General features: G+C 49.8%; 2 protein-coding genes across 10 annotated transcripts in view; one reads left to right on the top strand and one right to left on the bottom strand.

Moving 5' to 3' along the window:
- Positions 1 to 4,174, top strand: part of BBC3 (BCL2 binding component 3) — a 12,864-nt gene extending 8,690 nt beyond the window's left edge. For 2 of the 3 annotated variants that reach the window (XM_025365748.1, XM_025365747.1), the window contains exon 4: positions 3,082 to 4,174. In XM_025365748.1, the coding sequence (XP_025221533.1) occupies positions 3,082 to 3,198 (117 nt within the window). In that variant the 3' untranslated portion in view covers positions 3,199 to 4,174. The remainder of the gene's footprint in view (positions 1 to 3,081) is intronic. The other variant, XM_025365749.1, reaches the window with a different exon arrangement.
- A 10,881-nt stretch (positions 4,175 to 15,055) lies between these two features.
- SAE1 (SUMO1 activating enzyme subunit 1) overlaps positions 15,056 to 21,233 on the bottom strand; it is an 83,386-nt gene continuing 77,208 nt past the window's right edge. For 6 of the 7 annotated variants that reach the window (XM_025365739.1, XM_025365743.1, XM_025365746.1 and 3 more), the window contains one exon: positions 15,056 to 16,091. In XM_025365739.1, coding sequence (XP_025221524.1) covers positions 15,999 to 16,091 — 93 coding nt within the window. In that variant the 3' untranslated portion in view covers positions 15,056 to 15,998. Of the gene's footprint in view, positions 16,092 to 20,214; positions 20,241 to 21,233 lie in introns of all 7 variants that reach the window. The other variant, XM_025365741.1, reaches the window with a different exon arrangement.

Raw genomic sequence — 21,233 nt, 5'->3', positions numbered from 1 at the left:
GTTTTTTTTTTTTTTTTTTTTTTTTTTTTTTTTTTTTGAGACAGAGCTTCGCTCTTGTTGCCCAGGATGGAGTGCAATGGCACGATCTTGGCCCATTGAAACCTCCACCTCCCGGGTTCAAGCGATTCTCCTGCCTCAGCCTCCCAAGTAGCTGAGGTTATAGATGCCCTCCACCATGCCTGGCTAATTTTTGTATTTTTAGTAGAGATGGGGTTTCACTGTGTTGACCAGGCTGATCTTGAACTCCCGACCTCAGGTGGTCCACCCACCTTGGCCTCACAAAGTGCTGGGATTACAGGTGTGAGCCACTGTGCCCGGCCATTATTTATTGCCTTTTTTCCTCTCCTACACATGCATGTTTCCAGGTGTGCTCTTGTGTTTCTTTTTTTTTTTTTTTTTTTTGAGACGGAGTCTGGCTCTGTCGCCCGGGCTGGAGTGCAGTGGCCGGATCTCAGCTCACTGCAAGCTCCGCCTCCCGGGTTTACGCCATTCTCCTGCCTCAGCCTCCCGAGTAGCTGGGACTACAGGCGCCCGCCACCTTGCCCGGCTAGTTTTTTGTATTTTTTAGTAGAGACGGGGTTTCACCGTGTTAGCCAGGATGGTCTCGATCTTCTGACCTCGTGATCCGCCCGTCTCGGCCTCCCAAAGTGCTGGGATTACAGGCTTGAGCCACCGCGCCCGGCCGTGCTCTTGTGTTTCTAGAGTAGGTACCTGGGTGGTCTGCCCACCATCCACCTTACTAGGTGATTGCTAGCTTGCTCACCAGGTGGCACCCACAGCAGTTTGACAGTGGTGGGTTTTATAACTTACGCCAATCCGATGTGCCCCCTTTGCCACCATCTCCTGGCCCCAAGAGTTGCTAGGGAGTGTTGAGGAGACTGGGCTGGTACCAGGCGACTCACTGCCAGGTAACAGGAGGAAGAGGAGGATCATTTAACCTTCTGTAAAGTGAGTTTCTCCTTCCCCAGCACCTGAAGGGGAGGAGGTTAGGTGGTCCCCACTTAGCATAGAGCCTGCCTGTGGAGCTACAGGGAGTGGCAGAGAACTGCAGCTCTCTGTACGCTTTTTTGTTTTGTTTTTTGAGATAGTCTTGCTCTGTCACCCAGGTTGGAGTGCAGTGGTGCAATCTCAGCTCACTGCAACCTCCGCCTCCCGGATTCAAGCGATTCTCCTGCCTTGGCCTCCCAAGTAACTGGGACTACAGGTGCATGCCACCATGCCCGGCTAATTTTTGTTGTTTTAGTGGAGATGGGGTTTCCCCATGTTGGCCAGGCTGGTCTTGAACTCCTGACCTTAGGTGATCCACCTGCCTTGGCCTCCCAAAGTGCTGGGATTACAGACATGAGCCACCTTGCCCAGCCATTTTTTTTTTTTTTTTTTTTTGAGACGTAGTCTCGCTATGTCACCTAGGCTGGAGTGCAGTGGCGCGATCTTGGCTCACTGCAAGCTCCGCCTCCTGGGTTCACGCCATTCTCCTGCCTCAGTCTCCCGAGTAGCTGGGACTACAGGCGCCCGCCACCACGCCTGGCTAATTTTTTTGTATTTTTAGTAGAGACGGGGTTTCACTGTGTTAGCCAGGATGGTCTCAATTTCCTGACCTCGTGATCTGCCCGCCTCAGCCTCCCAAAGTGCTGCAATTACAGGCATGAGCCACCGCACCCGGCCTGTATTTTTTTTTTTTTTTTAAATCTTTGTGAGACAGAGTCTCGCTGTGTCTCCCAGGCTGGAGTGCAGTGGCGTGATCTCGGCTCACTGCGAGCTCCGCCTCCCGGGTTCACGCCATTCTCCCGCCTCAGCCTCCCAAGTAGCTGGGACTACAGGAGCCCGCCACCACGCCCGGCTAGTATTTTGTATTTTTAGTAGAAACGGGGTTTCACCATGTTAGCCAGGATAGTCTCGATCTCCTGACCTCGTGATCCACCCGCCTCGGCCTCCCAAAGTGCTGGGATTACAGGCTTAAGCCACCGCGCCCGGCCCCGGCCTGTATTTTTATTTTTTTATTTTTTATTTTTTTATTTTTATTTTTTTTTTGAGACTGAGTCTGGCTCTGTCGCCCAGGCTGGAGTGCAGTGGCCGGGTCTCAGCTCACTGCAAGCTCCGCCTCCCAGGTTCACGCCATTCTCCTGCCTCAGCCTCCCGAGTAGCTGGGACCACAGGCGCCCGCCACTTCGCCTGGCTAGTTTTTTGTATTTTTTTTAGTAGAGACGGGGTTTCACCGTGTTAGCCAGGATGGTCTCGATCTCCTGACCTCGTGATCCACCCGCCTCGGCCTCCCAAAGTGCTGGGATTACAGGCTTAAGCCACCGCGCCCGGCCCCGGCCTGTATTTTTAATAGAGACGGGGTTCCACTATGTTGGCCATGCTGGTCTCAAACTCCTGGCCTTAGGTGATTTCCCACCTTGGCCTCTCAAAGTGCTGGGATTATAGGTATAAGTCACCACGCTGGGCCTCCGTACACTTTTTAGTATTGCCTTTAATTTTTACCAGTCGGGAGCCTTTCCTAGGACTTAGCCTCCCGCCTTCCCACTTCCTAGCATGTTGGAGCTGAGAGGGCCCTAGAGACCACCTTGTTTTCACCCTGCCACTGGAGAGAGGGCAGGGGTTTCACTCAGCATTGCCTAGAGGTGCTTCTTTTGAAGCCTTTGCAATGGGGGGTGAACTCTTCCCAGTTCTCCTCCTTCCACAGAGTGTTCTAGAACTGCCAAGACTGTGGGCACCCTGCTCCTTTCTCCTCATCTTGCCGGCCCTGCAGGGAGGGGTAGGATAGGTTGCAGTCCATCCTTCAGCCCCTTGTGGGATCTTTCCTAAGTGTACAGCAGGGCTGGGGCGGCCGCACCTAACATGTGCCACACACTCGCTGGGTGCCTAGCTCTCTGCTGAAGACATTCCGTGTTTGTCCTCTGCCTCCTGGTCTCAGGTCCTGGATGAGGATGTGACCTCCAAGACATGGACATTAGCCCAGGTGTGGGGAGGAGCCGGAATAGGGGTGGGCGAGATGGTCGCCTCACTGCTGGAGCTGACCATCCCCTCTCCCCTCACCATACTCAGTCCCCTGCTAACTGCCCGGTCTCTCTTCCCCAGAGACAAGAGGAGCAGCAGCGACACCGCCCCTCGCCCTGGAGGGTCCTGTACAATCTCATCATGGGACTCCTGCCCTTACCCAGGGGCCACAGAGCCCCCGAAATGGAGCCCAATTAGGTGCCTGCACCCGCCCGGTGGACGTCAGGGACTCGGGGGGCAGGCCCCTCCCACCTCCTGACACCCTGGCCAGCGCGGGGGACTTTCTCTGCACCATGTAGCATACTGGACTCCCAGCCCTGCCTATCCCGGGGGCAGGCCGGGGCAGCCACTCCAGCCCCAGCCCAGCCTGGGGTGCACTGACAGAGATGCGGACTCCTGGGTCCCTGGCCAAGAAGCCAGGGGAGGGAGGGCTGATGGACTCAGCATCGGAAGGCGGCAGTGACCAAGGGGGTGGGGACTGAGCCGCCCGCCTCTGCCGCCCACCACCATCTCAGGAAAGGCTGTTGTACTGGTGTCCGTTCCAGCTGCAGGGGTGACACTGAGGGGGGGCTCTCCTCTCGGTGCTCCTTCACTCTGGGCCTGGCCTCAGGCCCCTGGTGCTTCCCCCCCTCCTCCTGGGAGGGGGCCCGTGAAGAGCAAATGAGCCAAACGTGACCACTAGCCTCCTGGAGCCAGAGAGTGGGGCGCGTCTGCCGGTTGCTCCAGCCAGGTGCCCAGCCATCTTCCCTGAGCCAGCCGGCGGGTGGTGGGCGTGCCTGCCTCACCTTCATGCGGGGGTGGCCAGGAGGGGCCCAGACTGTGAATCCTGTGCTCTGCCCACAACCGACCCCGCCCCATCAATCCCATTGCATAGGTTTAGAGAGAGCACGTGTGACCACTGGCATTCATTTGGGGGGTGGGAGATTTTGGCTGAAGCCGCCCCAGCCTTAGTCCCCAGGGCCAAGCGCTGGGGGGAAGATGGGGAGTCAGGGAGGGGGGGAAATCTCGGAAGAGGGAGGAGTCTGGGAGTGGGGAGGGATGGCCCAGCCTGTAAGATACTGTATATGCGCTGCTGTAGATACCGGAATGAATTTTCTGTACATGTTTGGTTAATTTTTTTTGTACATGATTTTTGTATGTTTCCTTTTCAATAAAATCAGATTGGAACAGTGGATACTCTTTCTGCTTGCCTTCCCTGCAGCGTGGCCTTGGAGAGGTCTTCTAATCAGAGGCTCTGTGAGCCCTGCTTGTGAGTGGGTGGGAGAGGCGGGCCCTGGCAGTTGTGGCTCCATCAGAAGAAAGCCTAAGGGGCCTGAGCTCCACCAGACTGGGACACTCCCAGCCTTCATCATCCACATTCCTGGTAAAAGTGAAGCTCGGCCTGGTGCCATGGGTCATGCCTGTAATCCCAGCACCTTGAGAGGCTGAGATGGATGGATCTTTTGAACCCAGGAGTTTAAGACCAGCCTGGGCAACACAGTGAAACCCCATCTCTACAAAAAAAAAAAAAAAATTAGCCAGGCATACTGGTGTGGGTCTGTAGTCCCAGCTACTCAGGAGACTGAGGCAGGAGGATCACTTGAGCCTAGGAGTTGGAGGCTGCAGTGAGCTATGATCAAGCCACTGCACTCAAGCCTGGGTGACAGGGTGAGACCCTGTCTCAAAAACAAAATAAAAAGTGAAGTCCCCAAAAGGGTAGGGGTTCTTTGTTGCTTTATCCTCACTTTGTCCCCAGTGGATAAAGTATGTTGTAAGGGCACTTGATATTTAATGGATGAGTGAATGACCTATAACATATTCAGAGGCACCACTGTGAAAAGTGCTGGGGATAGAGTCATGAGACAGACCTCATCTCTGCCCTCACAGAGACAGAAAGGGACATCTGGCCTTGCACTGTGATCAGCCGTAGGCTGCCTCTCCAGCTGGAGGAGCACCTGGAGCTAAGATCACAGTGAGTCCCCGCACACTGCCCTGAGGCCTAACCAGGCTGGGCATAAGCAGCTGTGTTGAGTAAAAGTAGAAAGGGTCGCTCCTACTGCCATCTTCTGCAAATGGCCATGGCCACACACTGCCCTTGAGCCCTTTCCCTGTACTGATAACTGAGTGACAGAGACCTCAATGAGAAGCAGGGAGGTGGGCAGATCACCTGAGGTCAGGAGATCGAGACAAAAATCAGCTAAGCGTAGGGGTGAGTGTCTGTAATCCCAGCTACTCAAGAGACTGAAGCAGGAGAATTGCTTGAACCTGGGAGGTGGAGGTTGCAGCGAGCCAAGATTGTGCCATTGCATTCCAGCCTAGGTGACAGAGCAAGGCCCTGTCTGGAAGGAAGGAAGGAAGGAAGGAAGGGAGGGAGGGAGGGAGGGAGAGAGGGAGGAAGGGGGGGCATAATCCCAACACTTTGGGAGGCCAAGGTGGGCGAAGATCAGGAGTTCTAGACCAGCCTGGCCAACATGGTGAAACCTCGTCTCAACTAAAAATACAAAAATTAGCCAGGCGTGGCGGTGCACGCCTGTAATCCCAGCTACTCAAGAGGCTGAGACAGCAGAATCCCTTGAACTCAGGAAGTGGAGGTTGCAAGTGAGCCAAGATTATGCCACTGTACTTCCAGCCTGGGTGACAGAGGGAGACTGTGTCTCCAGAAAAGAAAAAGAAAAAAAAAAAAAAAAAAAAAAAAGAAAGAAAGAAAAGAAAGAAAGAGAAGCAAGGTATGGTGGCTCACACCTGTAATCCCAGCACTTTGGGAGGCTGAGGTGGGAGGATCACTTGCAGAGTTCAAGAACAGCCTGGAAACATAGCAAGACTTCATCTCCACACACACACAAATACTTTTTTTAATTCGCTGGGCATAGTGGCACAAGCCTATAGGTACTACTACTCAGGGGGCTGAGCCTATAGGCGCATAGTGGCACAAGCCTATAGGTACCACTACTCAGGGGGCTGAGGCAGGAGGATCATAGCTTGAGCCCAGGAGTTGGAGGCTATAGTGAGTTATGATCATACCATTGCATTCCAGGGCAACAAAGGGGGACTCTGAAGCAGGGTATATAATTATATAATATTTACAGACACAGGGTCAGTCCCAGATCCACCCCTTCCCAACTATCCTTGCTGCTAAAGGGACGCTAGGGGAAATGGCCCATCTGGATGGCCAGGGTGTGGTAACTGGGAACAATCGCTTTGGAGAGGTATTTGATAAAACCGTGTGCTGTGATATGAATGAGTTCCCCGAAGTTCTTGGGTTGGAAATTTAATCCGCAGTGCTACAGATTTTAGAAGTGAGACATTCAAGAGGTAATTAGGTCACCAGAGCTCTGCTCTCAGAAATGCACTAATGCCATGACCACGGAAGTGAGTTTTCACAGGAATGGGTTCCTTATTAAAGAACGAGTTCACCCCTCTGTCTCTCAGATGAGATGCCTTCCTCCATGTTACAACGAAGTCAGAAGGCCCTCACCAAATACCGGCCCCACCATCTGGGACTTCTCAACCTTCAGATTTGTGAGCCAATAGATTTCTTTTTTTTCTTTTTTTGAGAGGGAGTCTCGCTCTGTCTCCTACAGAATTTCACTCTGTCTCTCAAGCTGGAGTGCAGTGGCACAATCTCAGTTCACTGCCTCCTCTGCATCCTGGGTTCAAGCGATTCTCCTGCCTCAGCCTCTCTAGTAGCTGGGATTACAAGCGTGCCCCATCATGCCAGGCTGATTTTTTGTAGAGATGGGGTTTCACCATGTTGGCCAAGCTGGTCTTGAACTACTGATCTCAAGTGATCCACCTATCTTGGCCTTTCAAAGGGCTGGGATTACAGATGTGAGTCAGTGCGCCCAACCAGATTTCTGTTCATTACACATTTCCTAGTCTGTGCAGTTCTGTCAAAGCAAGACAAAACAGATTCAGACATGGTGTCAAGATGAGAATGCATATAACCTTGTGGCAAGCAATATCTTTTGTGGGCATCCCCCTTAGAAGAACACGGGTGCATACAAGTATCCAAGTACTGGCAATGCACAAAATCATCTAAGTATCCAACAGCAGGTGGAAGGGTAAATAGTCTCATGTAGTGGCCAGGCCAGGTGGCTCACACCTGTAATCCCAACACTTTGGTAAGCCGAGGTCAGGAGTTTGAGACCAGCTTGGCCAACATGGTGAAAGTCTGTATCTATTAAAAACACAAAAATTAGCCAGGCATGGTGGCAAGCACCTGTAATCCTAGCTACTTGGGAGGCTGAGGCAGAAGAATCGCTGGAACCCAGGAGGAGGAGGTTGCAGTGAGCCGAGATTGTGACATTGCACTCCAGCCTGAGCAACAAGAGCAAAATTTCGTCTTAAAAATAAATAGGGTTGGCCAGGCGTGGTGGCTCACGCCTGTAATCCCAGCACTTTGGGAGGCCGAGGCAGGCAGATCACGAGGTCAGGCGATCGAGACCATCCTGGCTAACACGGTGAAACCCCGTCTCTACTAAAAATACAAAAAAAAATTAGCCAGGCGTGGTGTCGGGCACCTGTAATCCCAGCTACTCGGGAAGCTGGGGCAGGAGAATGACATGAACCCGGGAGGCGGAGCTTGCAGTGAGCTGAGATCATGCCACTGCACTCCAGCCTGGGTGACAAAGTGAGACACCGTCTCAAAATAAATAAATAAATAAATAAATAAATAAACAAACAAACAAATAAACAGGGTCAGGCACGGTGACTCATGCCTGTAATCCCAGCACTTTGGGAGGCCAAGGCAGGCGGATCACGAGGTCAGGAGATCGACACCATCCTGGCTAACACGGTGAAACCCCATCTCCACTAAAAATTCAAAAAATTAGCCAGGCGTGGTGGCGGGCGCCTGTAGTCCCAGCTACTCGGGATGCTGAGGCAGGAGAATGGCGTGAACCCGGAAGGTGGAGCTTGCAGTGAGCTGAGATCTGGCCACTGCACTCTAGCCTGGGTGACAGAGTGCGACTCCGTCTCAAAAAGAATATAAATAAATAAATACATACATATATACATACAAAAATTGGCCGGTGTGGTGGCAGGCACCTGTAACCCCAGCTACTTGGGAGGGTAAAGCAGGAGAATTTCTTGAACCCGGGAAGTGGAGGTAGCAGTGAGCCAAGACCATGCCACTGTGCTCCAGCCTGGGCGACAGAGCCAGACTCTGTCTCAAAACAAAAAAAAAAACAAAAAACAAAACAAAACAAAACAAAGTCTGATGTAATCATACAACAGAACAGTATACATCCATTAGCGGGAATGAACTAGAGCTTTACCAACATTAAAAAAAATGACAGATAATGATGAACAAAAACTGCAGTGGCAAAATAGTGGGTATGTGGGTATTTATTAGAACATTTAGCTGAGTGAGGAGGCTCCTGCTTGTAATCCCAGCACTTTGGGAGGTTGAGGTGGGTGGATCACTTAAGGTCAGGAGTTCAAGACCAGTCTGACCAGTCTGACCAAGTGAAACTTCGTCTCTACCAAAAATACAGAAATTAGCTGGCATGGTGGTGGGAGCCTATAAACCCAGCTACTTGAGAGACTGAGGCAGGAAAATTGTTGGAACCTGGGAGGTGGAGGTTGCAGTGAGCCGAGATCACACTATTGCACTCTAGCCTGGGTGACAGAGTAAGACTCTGTCTCAAACAAACAAACAAAAAGTAATCAAATAAATACTCCAAAAGACGGCAGGAAAAGAGAAACAGGGGAACAAAAGTGGGACAAATGGGAAACAAATGGTAGACCTAAATTCAACCATGTTAATAATTCTAAGACATATTATGAGAAAGGGGAGCCAGTTATGGGAAGACGTCACATCCTCTACCAAAGGGATGGCCATGCACTGCAGTGAAGGCAAAGCAGGGCTTTGGCCTGGGTGTGAACACTCTCTGCATGGCCTTTGCCCTGCTCACAAATATTTAAGCATGGAGACAAATAGAGGTTCTTTTATTTTTTGTTTTTTTTTTGTGACAGAACTTCACGCATTTTGCCCAGGATGGAGTGCAGTGGCACAATTTTGGCTCACCACAACCTCCGCCTCCTGGGTTCAAGTGATTCTTCTGCTTCAGCCTCTCAAGTAGCTGGGATTACAGGCATGCGCCACCTTGCCCGGCTAATTTTGTATTTTTAGTAGAGACGGGGTTTCTCCATGTTAGTCAAGATAGTCTCAAACTCCCAACCTCAGGTGATCTCCCCACCTTGGCCTCCCAAAATGCTGGGATTACAGGCATGAGCCACGCGCCCAGCCTCCTTTTTTTTGTTTTTTTGTTTTTTCTTTGAGACTGAGTCTTGCTGTGTTGCCCAGGGTGGACTGCAGTGGCGTGATTCTCACTGCAACCTCTGCCTCCCAAGTTCAAGCAGTTCTCCTGCCTCAGCCTCTCGAGTAGTTGGGATTACAGGCATGAGCTACTGCGCCCAGCCACCTAGATGTTTTTTCTAAACATGATATTCTTCATATTTATCCTGTTTGGGATTCACTGAGCCTTTAACATCTGTAGATTTTTGGCTGGGCCTGTTGGCTCACACCTGTAATCCCAGCACTTCGGGAAGCCAAAGCGGGTGGATCACTTGAGGTCAGCAGTTCGGGACCAGCCTGGTCAACATGGTGAAATCCCATCTATACTAAAAATATAAAAATTAGTTGGGTGTGGTGGTGGGCACCTGTAATCCCAGCTACTTGGGAGGGTGAGGCAGGAGAATCACTTGAACCCAGGAGGTGGAGGTTGCAGTGAGCCGAGATCACACCACTGCACTCCAGCCTGGGTGTCAAGAGTGAAACTCCGGCCGGTCATGGTGGCTCACGCCTGTAATCCCAGCACTTTGGGAGGCCGAGGCGGGCGGATCACAGCGTCAGGAGATTGACACCATCCTGGCTAACATGGTGAAATTCCGTCTCTACTAAAAATACAAAAAAAAATTAGCCGGGCGTGGTGGCAGGCGCCTGTAGTCCCAGCTACTCAGGAGGCTGAGGCAGGAGAACTGAAGAATGGCGTGAACCCAGGAGGCGGAGCTTGCAGTGAGCTGAGATGCGCCACTGCACTCCAGCCTGGGCAACACAGCGAGACTCCATCTCAAAAAAAAAAAAACAAAAAAAGAGTGAAACTCCATCTCAAAATAAATAAATAAAAAGTAAATAAATTGTAAATTAAAAAATTAGCCAGGTGTGGCAGTGTGCACCTATAATCCCAGCTACTTGGGAGGCTGAGGTGGGAGAATTGCTTGATCCCAGGAGGTGGAGGTTGCAGTGAGCTGAGATCATGCCACTGCACTACAGCCTGGGCGATAGAGTGAGACTCCATCTCAAAAAAAAAAAAAAGAAAGAAAGAAAGAAAAGTACCAGCCAGATGCAGTAGCTCACATCTGTAATCACAGTACTTTAGGAGGCTGAGGTAAGAGGGTCACTTGAGGCCAGAGGTTAAGCCTGGGCAACACAGTGAGATCTCATGGCTACTAAAAATATGTATATAACTTTTTTGAGATGGAGTTTCACTCTTGTTGCCTAGGCCAGAGTGCAATTGCACGATCTCGGCTCACTGCAACCTCCACCTCCAAGGTTCAAGCGATTTTCCTGCCTCAGCCTCCAGAGTAGCTAGGATTACACGCATGTGGACCACACCTAGCTAATTTTTGTATTTTCAGTAGAGATGAGGTTTCACCGTGTTGGTCAGGCTGGTCTGGTGACTGCTGACCTCAGGTGATCCAGCCACCTTGACCTCCCAAAGTGTTGGGATTACAGGTGTCAACCACTGCACCCAGCCAATAATTTTTAAAAAGTTAGCCAGGGGGAAAAAATTAGCCAGATATGGTGGTGCCTGCTTGTGGTCCCAGTTACTCAAGAGACTGAGGTGGGAGACTCACTTTGAGCCCTGAAGATCAAGATTTCAGTGAGCCATGATTGGACACCCCTGCACTCCAGCCTGGGCAACCGAGTACGACCCTGTCACTAAAACAAAACAAAACAAAACTGGCCAGGCACGGTGTCTCATGCCTGTAATCCCAGCACTTTGGGAGGCTGAGGAGGGTGGATCATGAGGTTGGGAGTTTGAGACCAGACTGGCCAATATGGTGAAACCCCATCTCTACTAAAAATACAAAAATTAGCCAGGCATGGTGGTGGATGCCTATGGTCCCAGCTGCTCAGGAGGCTGAGGCAGAGGAGTTGCTTGAACCTGGGAGGTGGAGGTTTCGGTGAGCCGAGATCACGCCACTGCACTCCAGCCTGCGCAACAGAACGAGACTCTATCTCAAAAAACAAAACAAAACAAAACCCAACAAAAACCAACTTCTAAAATGCATTTATATACTCGCTAACCCTGGAACTTGGCTTTGGGAAGTCTTTCCTAAGTGTGCACAAAGAAAACAAGCTCAACGTCACTCAGCAGCAGACTGATTCAATAGTTAATGGTTCACCCGTTTTGGTTTTGGAATTTGATGCATGAGATACAAGGATCTCTGAGACATACTGAGAAAAAAGTACATTGGATAAAAATAGTTATTTCTGAATACGTAAAATAGCAGCTAACATTGAGCAATTTTGACTCAAAGAATGAATTTATTTTTTAATCCTCACATATCTGAGGAATGTACCATTATTCTACCTATTTTAGAGATGGGGCAACAGAAAGTAGTGTGGCGAGGGTCACATGGTTAAGTGGTAGAATCTAGGTTTGAACATGGCAGTCTGGAAGGATTCACTCTCAACAGTTACCAGGGGTGACCTCCAGGGAGTGGACATGAAAGTGGATACAGCTAGCCGGGCGCAGTGGCTCATGCCTGTAATCCCAGCACTTTGGGAGGCCGAGACAGGCGGATCATGAGGTCAGAAGATCGAGACCATCCTGGCTAACATGGTGAAACGCCATCTCTACTAAAAATAAACAAAAAAAAAAAAAAAAAAAAATTAGCCGGGTGTGGTGGCGGGTGCCTGTAACCCCAGCTACTCGGGAGGCTGAGGCAAGACAATTGTTTGGACCTGGGAGGCAGAGGTTGCAGTGAGCCGGTGATTGTGCCACTGCACTCCAGCCTGGGTGACAAGAGTAAGACTCCATCTCAAAAAAAAAAAAAAAAAAGTGGATGCAGTACAGCTAGGCTGGGCGTGGTGGCTCACACCTATAATCCCAGCATTTTGGGTGCTGAGGCAGGTGGATTACTTTAGGTCAGGAGTTCAAGACCAGCCAGGGCAACATGGTGAAACCCTGTCTACTAAAAGTATAAAAATTAGCTGGGCATATTGGCGGGGGCCTGTAATCCCAGCTACTTGGGAGGCTGAGATAGGAGAATCGCTTGAACCCAGGAGGCGGAGGTTGCAGTGAGCCAAGATCGCACCATTGCACTCTAGCCTGGGTGACAGAGCGAGAATTCTAAAAAAAAAAAAAAAAAAAAAAAGGATACAGCTAACATGTCCAAAAAGCATCTCATATTTCTCTCCAAAATACAGTTTAGCTGTGAAGTCAGCTGCTACTATTATGTGGCCAACATTGTGCTGACAGGCTGTGCCCTGCAGCGGAGAGGAATCTTCTCTTTATACTTGTATATTGCTTGAATATTTTACAAGCTTAGAAACCAAATCCACCCACCCTTCTGGACCTAGTTGAAGGCCCTCTTTCATGAAGGCCGACATGATGCTTTTCAGTGACTACTGGGTCTCAGGGACTTGTGAAGGGAAAGTCCAAAATCTTATTCCCACTGAGCGAACAAGCCGTGCCACTACATGAATCTCTACTGAGTACCCTGCATCATGGCCTTCCCAATCAACGCCATTTCCATCTCTCCCTTGCTTGTGACGTGAGGCTGTTTCCTTATCTCCAGCACAGGCAGAGAACAGCATCTACCCCCATGGGGTTGCTGTGGGGATTCCAACTCAAAGAACAAGGACTCTGAAAAGTACCAGGCAGGTTGCATGGGTATAATGACCGTTAACTGTTATCATTAAACTTGTCACCTGCAACCTAAGCCATCTCTTCCACACCTGTAACGAGCTAATAGAACATATGCCAAGATAACTTTTTTTTTTTAGATAGAGTCTTGCTCTGTTGCCCAGGCTGGAGTGCAGTGGCGCAGTCTCAGCTCACTGCAACCTCCACCTCCCATCGGGCTCAAGCAATTCTCCTGCCTCAGCCTCCTGAGTAGCTGGATTATAGTCGCACACCACCATGCCTAGCTAATTTTTGTATTTTTTTTTAGTAGAGATGGGGTATCACTGTGTTGGTCAGGCTGGTGTTGAACTCCTGCCCTTGTGATCTGCCTGCCTCGGCCTCCCAAAGTGCTGAGATTTTTTTTCTTTTTTGAGACAGTATCTCGCATTGTCACCTAGGCTTCAGTGCAGTGGCGAAATGCAGGTCATTTCAGCCTCAAACTCTTGGGCTCAAGTGATCCTCCTGCCCCAGTCTCCCAAGCAGCTGTGACCATAGGCACAAGCCACCATACTCAGCTATTTCTTTTTTTGTGGAGATGGGGTCTTGCTTTGTTTCCCAAGTTAGTCTCGAACTCTTGGGCTGAAATGATTCTCCCACCTCAGCCTCCTACCACGCCTGACCAACTGAAGATTTTTTTTTTTGAGATGGAGGATTGCACTGTCACCTGGGCTGGAGTGCAGTGATGCGATCTCGGCTCATTGTAACCTCCACCTCCCGGGTTCCAGTGATTTTCCCCTCAGCCTCAGCCTCCCCAGTAGCTGAGATTACAGGCACCCGCCACCATGCCTGGCTAATTTTTTTGTATTTTTAGTAGAAATGGGGTTTCACCATGTTGGCCAGGCTGGTCTCGAACTTCTGACCTCATGATCTGCCCATCTCAGCCTCCCAAAATGCTGGGATTACAGGTGTGAGCCACCACGCCTGGCCTTTTTTTTTTTTAATGATCAATACAAACATCATGTGGGAGTTTATGAAATTTGTAGAAACTAGGTATTTCTTGCCTGGGGCTGGCAGCTTTCCCCTCGATTCCTGAGGGGTCCTCTGGGTGACTTAGTCTCTGCCATTAGAGGTACAGGGTGGAAAAGTTTGAAGCTTCTGGGGATTCTACAGTTTTGTTTTTATCAATCCAGACCCACCTGCTCCCCCTTGTGACCCAGGCTGCACATTACAGTCAAGAGTGTAATTAGCTCAAAATTTAAAGACCATGTGAAATTCATGCAGCAATGTAACTGCTGACCCTGACACCACTGATTGCACTAAAGGTGGCCAGACATGGATCCCTTCCGAAATGCAGCCCGACTCACCTCTGGTGGGAGCAGGTGATGCAGGGTTGAGGAACGGAAGCCCTCCTATAGTGGAGACCAGTTTTCTCCCCAACTGACTGCTGTGGGATTGGAATAGGAGAGACTGATTTATTGAAACATCACACAATTTACATAAAGAAGAAACAGGAGCAAGAGTGGGGTGAACTGGAACGTGCTTTGGCTGCATCAAGGCAAACCTGGTCTTCCAATAAAAGCTCTGACCCGTAGAGGCTGTGGGACTTGGGGCATATTTTTTTTTTTTTTTGAGACGGAGTCTTGCTCTGTCGCCCAGGCTGGAGTGCAGTGGCGCGATCTCAGCTCACTGCAAGCTCCACCTCCCGGGTTCACGCCATTCTCCCGCCTCAGCCTCCGAGTAGCTGGGACTACAGGCGCCCGCCACCATGCCCGGCTAGTTTTTTGTATTTTTAGTAGAGACAGGGTTTCACCATGTTAGCCAGGATGGTCTCGATCTCCTGACCTCGTGATCCACCCGCCTCGGCCTCCCAAAGTGCTGGGATTACAGGCTTGAGCCACCGCGCCCGGCCCGACTTGGGGCATATTAAGCATCACTTTTGACTTCCTTTTATTATTATAATTCTTGTCACTGAAAATAGCCACTATTTAGCTGAATTACCCATTAGACAACTGGAGCCAGAAGCTTCTACACACTCTAGAATGTGAACAATTTAACTCTTGCTGCATCACCCAGAAAAAATGGTGGCAGGAATGGTGAGAGAGAGGAGGAATCTCTGAGTTAAGAGTCTCAAGGGAGATTTCTTCAGATCTGAAAAGGCAACTGGTAGGATCATCCCATTCTCTCTCAGAAGCTTCTGAAGTGGAAGAAAAACAAGCAAATCCTAAAGCAAGTAACTTTATTATCATTCCTTTAAAAAGAACCAAGGAAAATTCACAACATATGTGAAACACAAACAGCTGTGGTTTAGGAGGTAAACAAAGGACCAACACAACCCTGAAATGCAACAGCCTCTGAGTGGCTTGGGCCGCATGTGACTGGGGTTCTGTTAAAAGGGCAGGCTCCTCCCTCCCAGCCCTGAAGCCCCAGGAACCTGCATTGAAAGACAAGCTCTCCTACTAATACTCAAATTGCAGGGTCTTGCCCTAACATCCAAGACTTGGTAACATCTCCTTTCTCCCAACACCCAGCTGGAACTCAACTAATCCTAAATGAAAACTCAAGAACAGCACACCAGATGCCACCTGTTGTTTGTCAGGGTCTCAAACTCCAGAGGAAATGCATTTGCCTGTCATGGTTTTCCTCTCTAAGGGCACCTGTCTGAACTTGGAGCTGTGCTTCCACTGGTGCCTCATGGGGCCTGGGCCTACTCTCAACCTGAAGTCACACTTTTCTCTGTAAGACATCAGGTGGGGAGTAAGTCCAAGAAGGTGGCAAGAGGCTCCCAAGCAACAGAGCATGCTCGTTCCTGGCAGGCATCTCCCACAACGCCCCAGAGGGCTGGCGAGGCTGTGACTGCATAAGGACAGACAAAGGGCAGAGGGGTGCTTGGAAGTGCTCATCACTCAGGGGAGCTGGCAGGCCCGGGATGACAGGCAGCCTGAACAGTGCTGGAACAAAGACAGCCACCCTGCGCCCCTTGTCAAGCAGCTGCTTGTGATGGGAAGCAGCACGTCGGCACCACCTCCTTCGTCGCAGGAAATGTTTTGTACTGGGCCAATGACTTCAGTTTTCCTTGCCTGGAGATGCCTTCTGAAGGAAGGGGACAGGGAATACAGGCGGGAATGCTGCAATTGGCATCTCCGGGGCTGCCAAGTCTTGAGTTCACTTGGGGCCAAGGCACTCTACAATCCCATTCCCCTTCATGCCATCGAAGAAGAAGAAGTTGTTGTGAGGAGGGTCCCGCTGAGACAGGGCCTAGGGAGAAAAATGAAAAGAGGGTTTATCTCAAGTGCTTTAAGAGGAATAGAGGGAAAAAAAATTCTAAAACCAGTCTAGGGCAGTGGTTCTCAACTGGGGTTGATTTGGATCCCAAAGGGCTATTTGGCAATGTCTGGAGACAATTTTGATTGTCCTATCTCTGCTCTGTCCCTTACAAGCTGTGTCCATGAGGAGATTATTTAACCTCCAAACATTACCTTCTCTACCTAACATGAGAATAAGAAATGTATTAGCTTGGGTTAAACTATGTATCTCAAAAATTTAAAGCAGGCCAGGGCCGGGCACACTCACACCTGTAATCCCAGCACTTTGGGAGGCCGAGGTGGGAGAATCACTTGAGCCCAGGAATTCAAGACCACCCTGTGCAACATGGTGAGACCCCGTCTACATGAAAACTGAAATAGGTTGGGTGCGGTGGCTCACGCCTGTAATCCCAGCACTCTGGGAGGCTGAAGTGGGCAGATCACCTGAGGTTGGGAGTTCAAGACCACCCTGGCCAACATGGTGAAACTTGTCTCTACTAAAAATGCAAAAATTAGCCGGGTGTGGTGGCACGCTACTTGGGAGGCTGAGGTAGGAGAATCGCTCGCACCCGGGAGGCAGAGGTTGCAGTAAACTGAGATTGCGTCACTGCACTCAGCCAGGGCAACAGAGTAAGACTCTGTCTCAAAAAGAAAAGAAAAAGGAAAAGAAAACTGAAATAAATTAGCCAGGTATGATGATGCGTGCCCAAGGTGCCAGCTATTCGGGAGGCTGAGGTGGGAGGATCGCTTGAGCCTGGGAGATTGAGGCTGCAGTGAGCTGTAATAGAGTCACTATACTCCAGCCTGGGTAACAGAGTGAGACCCTGTCTCCAAAAAAAAAAAAAAAACCACACACACACACACAAAACACCTTAAGACTAAAGCAATGACTAACACTGTGTTGTACCACCACTGGGCAACAGCAGAAATAATTATTCACGACTATTCAACTCAGAAAGGTGGCAGTTCTTAGGCTGTGGCCTTGATCACCTAAGGGGACACATTTAATCAAGGAGCACACTGATCCAGAAGGAGGATCTTCCATGAGGACATAAAATCGCTAGGCTTCCAAAGGGGGTCAGGGCTGGGATCCAGAGGGTCTGGACAATGCTATTTAGAATGGTGATTATCTTGTGGGGTTACCAGACAGAGCACTTTAAAAGACAAGAACAGGGCTGGGCTTAATGGCTCACACCTGTAATCCCAGCACTTTGGGAGGCCGAGGCAGGAGAATCACTTGAGCCCAGGAGTTCGAGACCAGCCTGGGCAACATGGCAAAACCCCGTATCTACAAAAGACCTGTCTTTTGAGGTAGGGTCAGCCCCTGAAACATACTGACTCTTATGAGAAAGGGTTTACAATTGTCCACAAATTTTCAAACAGGTGCTTAATCTGGAAAGGATTGAAATTTCACCACAAGCCACCATTTAAAGAGAAGGACATCACCTAGGCAAGCTGCCAGGAGCACCGTCCCATCATTCATGAGGAAGGTGGCGCTACACATCCTGAACTGCTCCTCCTCAAACTCAGCACCAAACCCTTTTCATTTCCTCATCCATAAAATGGGGACAATCACATCTACTATATACAAATAGTGTTATCCAGCCATTTTTCCAGGGAAATTTTATTTATTTAAAAATGTTTTGGCCAGGCGCGGTGGCTCAAGCCTGTAATCCCAGCACTTTGGGAGGCCGAGACAGGCGGATCACGAGGTCAGGAGATCGAGACCATCCTGGCTAACACGGTGAAACCCCGTCTCTACTAAAAAATACAAAAACATAGCCGGGCGAGGTGGCGGGCGCCTGTAGTCCCAGCTACTCGGGAGGCTGAGGCAGGAGAATGGCGTAAACCCGGGAGGCGGAGCTTGCAGTGAGCTGAGATCCGGCCACTGCACTCCAGCCTGGGCGACGGCGTGAGACTCCATCTCAAAAAAAAAAAGATGTTTTTAATTTTAATTTTTTGAGACAGGATCTTGTTCTGCTGCCCAGGTGGGAGGCACACTCTCGGCTTACTGCAACCTCCATCTCCCCAGCTCCCACACAGACCCTCCTACCACCTCCCAAGTAGCTGGGACTTTTGTAGACATGAGGTCTCCCCATGTTGCCCAAGCTGGTCTTGAACTCCTAGGTTCAAGTAATCCTCCCAAAGTGCTGGAATTACAGGCTTGAGCTACTGCACCCAGTCAAGGGAAAATTTATTCAGCATCTACTTTATGCCAGGTATTTGGCTAGACATTAAGGATTCTGAGAAGGTCTCTGTCCACATGGAGCTTGGATCAGAAAGAAGTTTGCTTCTCTGGGCTCACGTATAAAATAGGCAAATAAAAAGCACCTGCCTGCTAGAGCTTTTGGTGAGAATGAAATGTGACCAGGCTTGTAAAGTGCCTAGCATATAGTAAATTCTCAGTAAGCAGGAGCTGCTATTAGTAGAGGCCAGGAGTCCTTTACCAATACTGGGCATGCCACCAACCCAGCCAGGTGGAAGGGTCCAACAGTCCACAGCTGGAACTCTTAGACCCTCAAACCCAAGATACAGGAGATGGTATGTGTTTTACCAGGAGCCTGGGATGGCTGCTGCTTTCACTATCACCTCTCTTACCACAGACAGGGAGACCTGCCGTGGACAGTGGGGATGGAGAGAAAGGAAAACTGCTATAAAGCTAAGGAAGTAGACATGGATATAAAATAGGGTATCTAGAAGGATATAAGAAAGGAAAGACGCAAAAGATGATTCCAAGGGAGTAGACTTGCGCTTGCCCCCATCTCCAAGTGTAAGCTTTCCATAGGTGCTCAGACAGTGTCTCAGGAGAGAAAGGCGAGTCTGAGGCCCTTGGACTGTAGGCCCTGCCTGCCAGCTGGCTGAAGGCTGACCTGTGATAAGTATGAAGGAGTACTGGGGATGAGAGCAGGGTATGGGGTGAACATGGGGCAAAAGGTAAAGTGCTTCCCAAGCAAGATGGGGTAGGAGGAGATTCCAAACACACCCAGCAACCAAGAATGCAGAGTACTCTGGCTATCTGGGATAAACAGAAACAAGATGCTGGGCACCAGCTGTCTCCAGCAGGCAGGAAGGAGGGGGCTGTGTGAGGATGGGGATGTGAGAAGCTACCACTAACAATGGGGTCAAGGCTACCTGCCCCAACCTCCAGTCTCCATCCCACATGAAAAATTTAGGGGTAGCCCCCCAACGGGATGTACAGAAGTGAGGCTGATGGTGCGAGGGCAGCTGCCCAGGGGTCCATGCAGTCTCTACATGACGGTGCCGTTGAAGGCAACACCTGACACATGACTGCCACGTGGTGAAGAGGACAGGCTCAGCAACCAGAGTGCCTGGGCCCAAATCCTGGCACCACACTAGCCTGGGCAAGCAACTTCTTTCCTGCACTTTAGTTCCTCTTTTATAAACCAGGGATTACAGGAGTTCCTACCTCATAGGGCCAGTGGGAGATGAAATGAGTACCCACGTAAAAAACACTGTCTTTGTGTGGCAGACAGTGGGCTTTCAGTAAGTCTTGTCTATTATTATTGGTGGTGTCATCACTTTAGGCTACAAAAATATGTACATTCCCATTCACCACTTAGAACGTTCCCATTGCTGCACTCTTTCCTGCAGTTTGTCTACAGGGAGCCTCAGAATACTGCTCAAATAGTTCTCTGGGTGGCCATTACCCTCTTCTCAGATTGGGCATATAAACTGTAATTTTCACATCACTCTGGGTTACGTATAAAACTGAGCAAGGAAAGAGGTATGGCCATTGCACACTTTTCTTCCCCCTTCAAATATCTCCTCAGTGCCCATCATAGAAGAAAGTTAGATTGATCAAAGGAAGAATTTAGACCAGAGAGAAGGATCAGAAAAGAATAGACCAAAAAAAAAAAAAAAAAAAAGCCATAGGAAAATGGTGTGACTAACAAATTGAGTCAAATGTCTCCAGAATTTACAGACCCCATGACAAAGTGTTAAGGGCTGGGTCTCCAAATTGTCCTCCTAAGTTCAAACTTGACATGTACATGGACATGGCCAATTATTTAACCAGGCATGACTCTGCTCCACAAGAAAGAAGGAAAAAGCCTCACTGGAGTCCACTAAGGCAGCCAAGAACCTGCAGAAGGCAAACTTAACATCTTTGGGCAACTAGGAAAGTCCGCAAAGAATGTACAATATGTTTGGGGGTATGGGATAGTTTTAGCACCCAAATGTTCCAGAAGACCCTCAAAAGGCTGTGCTAGTTACTGGCTATGTGACCCTGTATGAAATGCTTCCCTTCTGAGAGAGACACTAACACCTACCTAACAGGGTCACGGGTCATCCTGTACAGAGCCTTGAGGGGCTCCTGGTGTGTTCATGGGGACACAGACATCGATTTCTCTGCAAATACCTACAATGTGTGGATTAAAAAGAGGGAGGCTTGGCCGGGTGTGGTGGCTCACACCTGTATTCCCAGCACTTTGGGAGGCCAAGGTGGGTGGATCACGAGGTCAGGAGATCGAGACCATCCTGGCTAACACGGTGAAACCCCATCTCTACTAAAAATACAAAAAATGAGCTGGGGGTGGTGGCGGGCACCTGTAGTCCCAGCTACTCAGGAGGCTAAGGCAGGAGAATGGTATGAACCTGGGAAGCAGAGCTTGCAGTGAGCTGAGATCGTGCTACTTCACTCCAGCCTGGGCGACAGAGCGAGACTCTGTCTCAAAAAAAAAAAAAAAAAAAAAAAAGGGAGGGCTTTGATGCCATGGTGATGAATGGAGATAAACTGTACAGAGGTTAAGAGCACAGGTTCGACTGGGCACGGTGGCTCAAGCCGGTAATCCCAGCACTTTGGGAGGCTGAGGCGGGCGGCTCACAAGGTCAGGAGATCAAGACCATCCTGGCTAACACGGTGAAACCCCATCTCTACTAAAAAAATACAAAAAACTAGCCAGGTGTGGTGGCGGGCGCCTGTAGTCCCAGCTACTCGGGAGGCTGAGGCAGGAGAATGGCGTAAACCCGGGAGGTGGAGCTTGCAGTGAGCTGAGATCCGGCCACTGCACTCCAGTCTGGGCGACAGAGCGAGACTCCGTTTCAAAAAAAAAAAAAAAAAAAAAAAAAAAAAAAA

The sequence above is a fragment of the Theropithecus gelada genome, chromosome 19 (genome assembly GCF_003255815.1).
Source record: "Theropithecus gelada isolate Dixy chromosome 19, Tgel_1.0, whole genome shotgun sequence".
Lineage (NCBI taxonomy): Eukaryota > Metazoa > Chordata > Mammalia > Primates > Cercopithecidae > Theropithecus > Theropithecus gelada.
Note: the sequence above shows the minus strand (reverse complement) of the source record. Positions and strands in the feature narration are given on the sequence as shown.